The following is an 11,755-nucleotide window of genomic DNA, read 5'->3' on the forward strand; positions in this document are numbered from 1 at the left end:
TTAAAAAAACAAAAAACAAAAATGGTACAAAGCTCAAAATCCCATGAAATTTCATCATCGTCTTCACAGTCAGAAGCAGGGAGTACTTCATTAGGGCAATCCCAGAAAAGAAAAGCGGGAAGGAAGAAATTTAAAGAGACGAGACACCCAATATTCAAAGGTGTTAGAACAAGGAAAGGGAAATGGGTTAGTGAAGTGAGAGAACCAAACAAGAAGTCTCGTATATGGTTAGGGACATTTTCATGTCCAGGTATGGCTGCTAAAGCTTATGATGTAGCTGCTTTAGCACTTAGAGGAGATGCTGCTTCTTTAAATTTTCCTGAATCTGCTCATACATTGCCACATCCTAAGTCATTGTCTGTTAAGGATATTCAGATTGCTGCTATGGAAGCTGCTGCGACTTTGATTGATGATAAAACTTTGCCTGATTCGGTGTCGTCAGCGGTACCGGCATTTCCGGAAAATATGGTGTTTGAAGATGAAGATGAAGTGTTTAATATGCCGGGGATACTTGAAAGTATGGCGGAAGGGTTGATGATAACTCCACCATCTATGCAGAAAGGGTATTATCCTGATGATGATGATGATGATGGGAATGATTATGTGGAAGTCAATCTCTGGGATGACTAAGTTGTTCAATTTTAGTTATTAGGGTCTGTAATTTGCAAAGGGAGTTACGAAGTTTTTCCAGCCGTAATTTCATGAAGTAATCACAAATAAAAATACGTCGGTTATTATGACGTTCTGCAATTGTAAAAGAAATTTTTGGATTAAAACGAGAAACGAAAAAGAAGGGAAAAAAAGTTTAATTGTGTTTTGGATTTTATTTATGACGGATGCTCTTAATAATCTCATATTTTAATAAACATCGATTTCTACTTTACGATTCATATTCAATAATTATGACAATTCTTTGATAATATTGCTTCCAATATTTGAAGTCGTATTGTGTTTTACTATTTACCCTCAACACTTTTTCATACTGATTTCTACTTTTTGAATTCGGATAATTTTTAGCTGTTATTCAACTTTGCTAGTTGAGTTTTTCTAGTTGTGATAAAATCTTTTTGGTTCAAGTGGTTTCAAGTTTAAATCATTTTAGATTTATATTGTTTTAGCCCGTACCATTTACAAATTCAAATTGTTAACTTTAAATTAGATGTAAATTCAGATTAATTAAAAAATTCAAGTAAATATGAGGATACATAGATTTAAGTCTAACATATTAATTTGACCCAATCGGACATACTTTATTAGTAGGAATACCTATAATTACAATTTTCATAGATTTAATAGTTTATATTAAATTTATATTTACATTATAATTAATATAAAAGCAAATTTGAGCCTGACAATCTTATAATTTCAATGTCAATTTTACATATATGGAGTAACTTTAAAACTCGTGACTATATTTATAATATATACATACATACAAAACGTGACCATCCCAGTGGTTGAGAGTTCAATTCTCATTTTGAGTATGGGGTAATTTTAAAACTCGTGACTAGTGTTTAGTACTCTTTAATGAGCCTACAAAACATGAAAAACTAATCACTGAACTTACTCAAGTCGATACCTTGAAAAAAAAACCAAAACCTCAAATTTGATCTATCCCTTCAAAGCAACTAAAAGTATTCATCATATTTCAGTAAATAGTTGTACCTCAATGTTAGGAGAATTACATTTAATTGGTCAGTTGAATTGATAATATAAAATCGTTAGTTAAAATCATTTTAAAATTTAGTAAAATCATGTTTGTATTTATTATTATATTTTATTTTTAATAAAAAAGTCGAAACTTTTATTATGTTTTGATTCATTTTACCGTTACTTTTTTTTCTGTAAATATAAATTTTCTATTTTATTTTTAAAATCTCTTAAATTTTATTTCCGTTTTTAATTATTGTTAATTTCTTTTTAATTTTTAAGTGGTTGAACTGAATAAAAAATTCAACTGGTTAGATCTCCTGTTCTTTTCTTACAAGGTTAATAATGGCTTTTTATCGTGTTTTTTGTTTTTTTTCTGGAAGAATCTCTTATCAGCATAAGCTTGACCGGTTCAAAATTAAAACGCCGAAGTTATATACTTCGCGTGGGGTCAATAATGAACCGACTCAGGAACAACAAAAAAAGCTTCAGTGGTTCAGAAAACGGACGCTGCTGGTCGGAGAAGCCCGTGACCGGTTCAAAATTAATTCTTTCTTTAATCTAAGGGTAAACTCTCAAAATAGTCACTTTTATTTGTCTCAGATTATATTTTAGTCACTTATGTTATCGTGTTGTAACATTTTAGTCACTGAGCCGTTAATTACTGTTAACACTGTAAAAGTAAGTTGACGTGGCACATTAAATCATTATTTCAAATTTTTTTCTTAAATTATACAATTAGTCCCTATATTTTTTCGTTTTGAGCAATTTAATTTTTTTTCTTTTATGTTCTTTTTAACTTTTTTTTCTATTCTCTTTTGCTTCTTTTGTTTTACTTCCTTTTCCATTTCTTTTAACATAGTTTTCCTATCTTTTATTTTTTTTCTTTTTATTTATATGATATCTATATAAACACTTGATGACGGTGAGTTATAACACCATTTTCTTCTTCATTGTTGTTTTTTTCATCGATACTAATGTCCACTCTAATAGTAAGACTACTACGAAAGCACCCATTACAACCATTTGCCAACTTTAAAATCAAAATAAATTGATTAAGAGAAATCGTTCAGCATAAACTGAAAAATAAACCATACGACAATAACGAAACCGACAGAAATAATAACGAAAAAGGAAAAAAAAAAAGGATAGATTAGAAAAATGTGAATGACACATTTAAATCCCTCATCAAAATTAGCAACTATTGTTGGGACACTCCCTAACAAAATGCCTAGAGTCTCCGTAATTGTAACAAGCACCACCACCACCGCTGCCACCTTGCTAAATGTCCCATCTCACCATACTTGTAACAAATGGAAACCCTCGAAAAACTTGCGACCATTGTTGGGACAGTCCAATTCTCGACCATAATTTAATGTGATTATTTTAACTATGCTTCTTAGTGACAACCAAGAATGTACACTTTATATGAATTAAACGTTGGATATAAATATTGGAGAATTGAATAAATCTATCTTTAAACTCATTGACTAATATATTGGTTTATTTTTACGGTAAAATTATGCTATTAGTCTTTGTAGTATGCATAATTTTTCGATTTACTTTTTGTATTCTAATTTGATAATTTGTAGTTGTTTTACTTTTTAATCTTGATATTTAAGTTTTTATTTAAACAATAGTAATTAAATCTATTAGATCAAATTTTATTATTAATCATATATTATGCATATTATAGAATTAGTTGAATTAGTTTTTGTTATCCATTTTGATAATTTTAATCTCTTTAAATATTTAATTTTAACTAAAACCATAGCCATTAAATCCATTAACTAGACGTGACCTTTTGTAAGTGTTACATGAAAAATATTAAATTGATATAGATTACACAAGTAATAATATGTTTGTCCATAAAAATTTTAAAAATAACAAAATTTTACTTAACAAATTTACCGTTTATTCAATACTAAACTCTAAAAATTTGAAAAATATAAAGCTAAAAATCACCAAATTCATTAATTAATAAACAAAGTTTGACCTATTTTAATAAGGTATAAAAATATTTTGCTTCAGTCTTAATCTGCAAGTGAAGGCCCTTTGTTTGGGCCATCGTCTAGATTTTATGGATTAGTTCCACCAAATGTCCTTAAACCATCCTCTACATTTTAAATTGGTTTATAAACTTTAAAACATTATAATCGAGTTCTAAAAAGATTATTATTTGTATCAATTCAAGGTCTTTAATTTGTCAGCCTAGCCTTTAATTAAGCATTAAATGCTAGTTTGGACTTGATTTGGAGTATATTTAAAGCATGTGGCTCAAATTGTAAACATGTGTATATCTATTCCATGAATAATTTAACTTTGATATGTTAAAAAATAGATAATGCCAATAAAATTAGGAGATATAACTTTCTAACACGCCGATGTAGGGTGTTTATGTAGTAAGTGCACATGTATTTATAATTTGATCCGTGTTGTAAATATGCTCCACTTAAATTTGAACAAGCTTTAGTTGATATGATTCTAATGCTTTGAGAAACCATTAAAAACATTTTAAAATTTAAGGACGACTTTAGAATCTAAATCATAATGTGAGGACTCAATTAACTTTTTGAAAAAATCATAAATATGTATTATATAAGGTAAGGTTTTCATGGATTATAGAAAACATTAGGTAACGATGAACTCAATATATATTGAATAATCTCATTATAGGTTCTAATCATATCTGTTCTTTTTTACACAATACATAGAACTACTCATAGCCCTTCCTCAATCTATGAATAAGAGGATAATGCGCTTCAGCGCACTCAAACCCATATCCTCACTACACCAAAAGAGGGCTTTAGCGGCATTTATTGTGGCGTTTTTAGATTAAACGCCGCTAGAAATCAGGCATTCGCGGCGCTGACACTAAAACGCCGGTAAAGATTAAGCAATAGCGGCGTTTCTGGGAAAACGCCGTAAATAGTCAGATACATAGTGGCGTTTTATATAACAACGCCGCAAAAAAGCATCATTAGTGGCGTTTTTAAACAAAACGCCGTAATAAATCTGACAAAACGCATCGTTTAATATTCAGGAATAGTGGCAGTATAGAAACGCCATTATAGAGCACAATTAGCGGTGTTTGTTTGTAAGCGCCGCAAAAAATGTTAAACAAAACGCAGCGTACAATATTGAGGTATAGTAGAATTAGTGGCGCTTCTGTAAAAACGCCGCTGAAGTACATTATTAGCGGCGCTAGTGAAAAAGCGCCGCAAAATATGTGGACCAAAACGCAGCGTTTGGTATTGAGGCATAGAGCCAATGGTGGCGCTTTAGGAAAACGCCGCTATTAGCGGCGCTTAACCGAAAAACACCGGAAATGTGAAACCGAAACGCAGTGTTTCGTCTTGAGCTATAGCGCCCAAATTTTAAACGACGTTGCTTTGATGATGTTTACCAGTCTTAGCGGCGGTTTTACATAAACGCCGCAAATATTTCTGTAATACGACGTCGTTTACTTTTATTATTTGGTTGGAAGTTAGACAAAACGACATCGTTTTTATACTGTTTATTGGCAAAAAACGCCGTAAATGAAATAAATTATATTTTAGGGTTTCGAGATTAATATTTAAGTTTTGTCGTGTACGATTTGGGGTTTTAGGGTTCATTACATAATGTTCATTATTTTAGGTTTACAGTATTAAGTTTAGGGTTTTAGGTTTAGGTTTATGGCTTGGGGTTTAAGGTTTAGAGTTTCAGTTTACATGTTAGTGTTAATGTGAGGTCAGTGTTTACGGCTTATAAGATAATGATCAAATTTACTGTTTTAGGGCTTGATATTTATGGTTTATGGTTTAGCGTTAATGATTTGAATGTTACAATGCATGGTTTTTGCGTTTCGGATTCGCATGAAGAATACGAGTTAGGGTTTATAATTTAATTTTAAAATTTACGGGTTATAAGGATTAATAGCTTTGGGTTTTAGGGTTTAATTACTCATCTAAAACAAAAGCCAAAAAAAATGTAAATTCTTTGTGTTTTTTACTTCTTATTATATATGTCATTAGTAGGATTATAATTAAATATAATTAGGGTTATAGAAAAGATATATATCCAACGGTATATATATGTTATATATATATATTATGAAACATATATATTAATATTATGTTAGTTACATAACAATCATATTAATGTGTCAATTTATAATAATGTCATAACAATTATCAAAATAAAAAATCTATTAAAAATCATTAAACTTATAAATAAAGAGAAATAAAACATTTTTAAAAATTGAATAGTTAGCGGCGTTTGTTTGTAACACGCCGCAAAAAATGTTAAACAAAATGCAGCGTACAATATTGAGGTATAGTAGAATTGGTGGCGCTTTTATAAAAACGCCGCTAAAGCACATCATTAGCGGCGCTAATAATAAAGTGCCGCAAAATATGTGGACCAAAACGCAGCGTTTTGTCTTGAGCTATAGCGCCCAAATTTTGGAACGACGTCGCTTTGATGATGTTTACCAGTCTTAGCAGCGGTTTTACATAAACGCCGCAAATATTTCTATAATACGACGTCGTTTACTTTTATTATTTGGTTGGAGGTTAGACAAAACGACATCGTTTTTATACTGTTTATTGGTATTAGCGGCGTTTGTTATAAAAACGCATAAGCGAAATAAATTATATTTTAGGTTTCTTGATTAAAATTTAAAATTGAAAAATATATTTTTTTATAATTTCAATTATTTATAAATTTTAATGTTGCTAATATATACATTATTCATCTTGTATAAAATTAAAAAAAATTAATACATTTTATCATTTAAAAATAATGTATTAAATCAGAAATATATTAAAAATTAAAATTATAAATAAAAAGAAATAAAAAATTATAAGAAGTGAATTATTAGTGGCGTTTCTATGCAAATCGCCGCAAGGATCCAATTAAAATTGAAACAAAACGGCGCCGTTTCGTTGACGAATTTAATTTGTAGTGGCATTTTTTCTCAAAATGCCGCAAAAGATATAAGATTAGTGGCGTTTTTTATTAGCGCCACAAATGTATTTTAATGAAACGGTGTCGTTTCATTGAGCAGATCAGTTTTGGGGTATATCCCCGCCCCCAGCCCCAATTCCAATTTCTCTCTGAAATCCCTAAGTGTTTCACCGAAATCCGTAAGGTTTTTTCCTATCAGCCATTTCTAAGAAAGCAATTCTTCATCTGTACCGTGTTTTATTGTTTGGGTGTTTCCATTTCTTGCAAAAGATTAAAATCTCTGGTTCGCACATTCGGTCAACACACATAGTTGACGGAGAACGTCGCGTAGCATCGTCAGAATCGGTCGTCGGGGGAATAAGTATTCAAGGTTCGATTTCCCCATTCTGCCTCCGTATTCATTTGGGTTTTCTCTTACTTGTTAATTTTATTCTTGGTTTGTTGATCCTGAAATTAAAAAAAATTGTATCCTCTGTTTATAGGGTATTCGGTCTTCCTCTTCATTTTTTGTGGATCGTCCTGAAGGTAGTGTAATGCTTCGAAAGTGAAATTATTTTCGGAATGGTTTCATTGCTTACAAACTGATGTTAATACTGCTTTTTTATAGGGTTTCAGTCCATTCCATTTCATTGCGTTCATTTTTGTTTTCTGCATCATTCTGAAGGTACAAATATATATGTAGGAAAATTTGATGTGCAAATATATATGTAGGAAAATTTCTGTTTTCTGCACAAACATGCTGTCGGTGGATTCATCTGCTACTGTGCTTTTAGCAAAGGATTTGATGTGCAAATATTTATGTAGGAAAATTTGCCCTAGAAACAAAGGATAAAATGGTTTGAATGTCTTACTGTTTTGACCTAGTTTGCCTGGAAATCGCTTAAGAAAACTTAAGTGTCACACGAAGCTGTCTTTAGCTTCTATTTTCCACTCAAAACTCGAAATGCACTTTGACAGTGGCATTAGTATTGTCTTCATCTTTTTAATATTTCTTCATGTGATTCACCTTGTTTTTAAATATTACAAAATACTCCTTTTTATGATGTGTATAAATCTTCACAATTGCTTTACTTAAAACATGAAATCATAAGTTGAAATTGCTCGTTTTTCAAAATGTCAAGTCACTTATTCATATAATTTGGAGAACTTCCTCTTTAAACTGTTATTTTAATACTTTAAATAAGTCAAAGTAAAAATGGTGCATCAAATTGAATGCAGACTGTGCTCACTTTTAGATTAATTTAATTTATTTACATATGATTCAAAGAGTCAACTTGTAGCTAAGTCATCTAGTTACCCTAATTTTGTATGTATATTCACTCTCCACGAATAATTCAGTGGACCGGTAAGTTTAAAAGCAAAGATTGCTTATGTAAGCTATATTTAAATTTTATTAATAATAAATTGACAACTTAAATAAGTATTACTATATTTTTAATATTATACATATATTCATTTACATTATGTAAGCTATATTTAAATTTTATTAATAATATTTAAACATATTTTGTTGTCAATTTTGTACATATACCTCTCCACGAATAATTCAAAGGTGGAAGATTAGTTTAAAAGCAAAGATTGCTTATGTAAGCTATATTTAAATTTTATTAATAATAAATTGACAACTTAAATAAGTATTATTATATTTTTAATATTATACATATATTCATTTACATTTATGTAAGCTATATTTGATTTTATTAATAATATTTAAACATATTTTGTTGTCAATTTTGTACACATATACCTCTCCACGAATAATTAAGTGGAAGATTAGTTTAAAAGCAAAGATTGCTTATGTAAGCTATATTTAAATTTTATTAATAATAAATTGATAACTTAAATAAGTATTACTATATTTTAATATTATACATATATTCATTTACATAACACATAACTTACATACCCTACATAAATTAAATAAGTTACATAATAAATCATACCCTACATAAATTAAATAAGTTACATAATACACAACTTACATAACTTACATAAGTTTCATAATACACAACTTACACAACTTACATAAGACATAACTTACATGTGTAAATAATACGAACTTACATAACTTACATATCATTCTTGGATGAATTTGTCAAGGGTAAGTTACATAATACACAACTTATGCAACTTACATAAGTTTCATAATACACAACTTACATAAGACATAACTTACATGTGTAAATAATACAGAACTTACATAACTTACATACCGTTCTTGGATGAATTTGTCAAGGGTAAGTTACATAATACACAACTTACGCAACTTACATAAGTTTCATAATACACAACTTACACAACTTTCATAACTTACATAACTTACATAATGTATAACTTATTCCTAAATCCTAAACCCGTGCAATTTATTGTCAATGTCAGACTTCAAGAATTAAGAAATGGACCGTTCTTGGATGAATTTGTCAAGGGTAAGCGACGGTTATCGAAATGGAGTACATAGTTTTCTAAATTTTGCATTTCAATATGCAAGCCAAGAGAACATGATTCTTTGCCCGTGTAAGAAGTGTGTCAACATAAACTGGCATTATCGTGAGGTTGTATACGAGCATCTAATTGTTGATGGGTTTGTTCGGGGTTATAAACAATGGTTATTTCATGGAGAATGCCCGCGTAGTACTTCCTCTTCAAGGATGGATGTATCTTATGACAGTACTACTTACCACCAGTTTGATAGAGGGGATGACATGGAAGGTATGTTGCGGGATGCTTTTAATATGCACAATCATGGTGTCCAGTCGTTCCCAGTGGACTTTGTGGCTTCTGATGATTGTAATATTGGGAGAAATACTTTTACCGAACCGGGAAGTAGTGTACGCCATGAAGAGCTGAACGAAGAAGCGGCGAAGTTCTACGCGCTACTTAATGACATGAACGACGAACTGTATGAGGGATCAAAATTTTCAAAAATGTCTTTCTGTGTTCGTCTTTTTCAATTAAAATGTTTGGGAGGGTGGACCGGAAACTCTTTGACAATGCTGTTAGAGTTCTTGAGAGAAATGTTTGCTTTTGCAAAAATCCCTCAGTCATGCAAAGATATGAAGAAATTGATAAAAGATTTAGGCCTTGGGTACAACAAAATCCATAGTTGCCCAAATGACTGCATGTTGTATTGGGGCGATCGGAGAAATCAACAGTGTTGTCATGTATGCGGCCACTCCCGTTGGATAAGTAAAAACACAGAAGGTGGGAACGACAATGAAAATGATGCACAGTCAAGAAAGAAGCCAGTCAAGAAACAAGCTTTTCATGTCGTCGAAGACTGCGGAGTCTATGACGTGGCACCATGATGGACGAACCGATGATGGATTATTAAGGCATCATGCAAATTCTTTAGCTTGGAAATCATTTGACAATAAATTTTCAGGCTTTGCAAGCGATCCTAGGAGTGTGAGGCTTGGGCTAGCATCTGATAGATTTAATCCTTTCAAGATCATGAGCACTGCGTACAGTATTTGGCCAGTAGTGCTTGTTCCTTACAATCTGCCTCCGTGGATTTGCATGAAGCAATCTTCCCTTATCTTATCTATAATAATCCCTGGAGAGAAAGGGCCCGGGAATGATATCGACATTTATTTACAGCCACTTATTGAAGAGTTAAAACAATTGTGGGCTGGTGTCGAGACATACAATGTGCTGAGAAAGGAGAACTTTAATTTACGTGCAGCTTTGATGTGGACTGTTAATGACTTTCCCGCTTATGCCAATTTATCCGGTTGGAGTACCAAGGGTCGTTATGCGTGTCCTTGTTGTGCTGTACAAACATGTTCGCAATGGTTGTATAATGGGAAGAAGTTCTCTTACATGGGGCATCGTCGGTGGTTACCGAAAAATCATAGATTTAGATTTCAGAGTTCTGTATTTGATGGTACTGAAGAGTTTAGAGAAGCTCCTTCGCAGACCAGTGTCTCTGAATCTTGTTCATGTTGGAAGATATGAATTTCATTTATGGGAAGATGAACCAACCGCCAAACACGCAAAGAAATAGAAGATCAAATGATGAAGCTGATGATGACTCTGATGAAGAGGACGATCCTAATGAGGCGGACTTGTGGAAAAAAAGAAGTATTTTTTTGAGTTGCCTTATTGGGAGCATCACCTTTTACGACACAATCTTGATGTTATGCACATTGAAAAAAATGTCTGGGAGAACATTGTGGGTACAATTTTGAATGTCGACGGAAAATCAAAAGACAATCTTCATAGTCGACTTGATTTACTCCAAATGGGAATCCAACCTGATCTTCATTCCAATCCACTTCCGAATGGGAAATATCGGTTGTCACCTTCTATTTTTTCAATGTCGAAGACGGAAAAAGAAGTGTTCTGCACGGTGTTGAAGGATATAAAGGTTCCAGATGCGTATGCATCAAATATATCTCGATGTGTTAGTGTTAAAGATCGAAGATTATATTCGCTAAAATCACATGACTATCACATCTTGATACAAGATTTACTGCCAGTGGCTCTACGATGTTGTATGTCCAAGAAGGTGTCGTCTTGTATAATTGAACTATCCAACATAATGAAAGCCATTTGTGGCAAAGTTTTGGATGTTCAAGAACTTCAGAAGGTACAGGATCGAGCCGCTTTGACTTTATGCAACATGGAAAAAATCTTCCCACCTTCCTTCTTCACCATTATGGTTCACTTGATAATCTATCTCCCGCACGAAGCAATTCTTGGCAGACCCATTTTCTATCGATGGATGTATCCCATAGAAATGTGTTAATTAAAATTTTTAAAATTTTCCTTCATTCACCTCTATGCCTTTAGTTTCAATAATTAAGAATTATTGTATATTGTGTTTAGGTTCTTATCCAAATTAAAGTCTTACTGCCGCAACAAGCGATATCCAAAAGGATCGATTGCTGAAGGCTACTTGGCAGAGGAATGTATGACCTTCTGCTCAAGATATTTGGAAGATGTTGAAACAAGGTTAAACAGACCAAATAGGAATGCTGGACTCACGGACCATAACTTAGCCGATACTTATTTGTTCCAAAGTTTTGGAGAACCAATCGGCAAAGTTGAAATTGCAGAATTAGATCGTTTATCGTGGGTACAAGCACATCGATATGTTCTGTTTCACCACGAATCATTGGAACCTTTACGGAAGTAAGTTCTACAAATTTGATAA

General features: G+C 31.9%; 1 protein-coding gene across 1 annotated transcript; it reads left to right on the plus strand.

Moving 5' to 3' along the window:
- On the plus strand, positions 1–890 carry LOC105787360 (dehydration-responsive element-binding protein 1F). The gene has a single exon (XM_012613714.2). The coding sequence runs from the start codon at positions 22–24 to the stop codon at positions 628–630; it is 609 nt and encodes a 202-aa protein (XP_012469168.1). The 5' UTR covers positions 1–21; the 3' UTR covers positions 631–890.
- Positions 891–11,755: the final 10,865 nt, after the last annotated feature.

This window comes from Gossypium raimondii, chromosome 1 (assembly GCF_025698545.1).
Source record: "Gossypium raimondii isolate GPD5lz chromosome 1, ASM2569854v1, whole genome shotgun sequence".
Lineage (NCBI taxonomy): Eukaryota > Viridiplantae > Streptophyta > Magnoliopsida > Malvales > Malvaceae > Gossypium > Gossypium raimondii.

What these genes read in the sequence shown, in the direction of transcription:
- LOC105787360 (XM_012613714.2), top strand. Translation starts at nt 22, where the DNA reads ATGGTACAAAGCTCAAAATCCCATGAAATTTCATCATCGTCTTCACAG.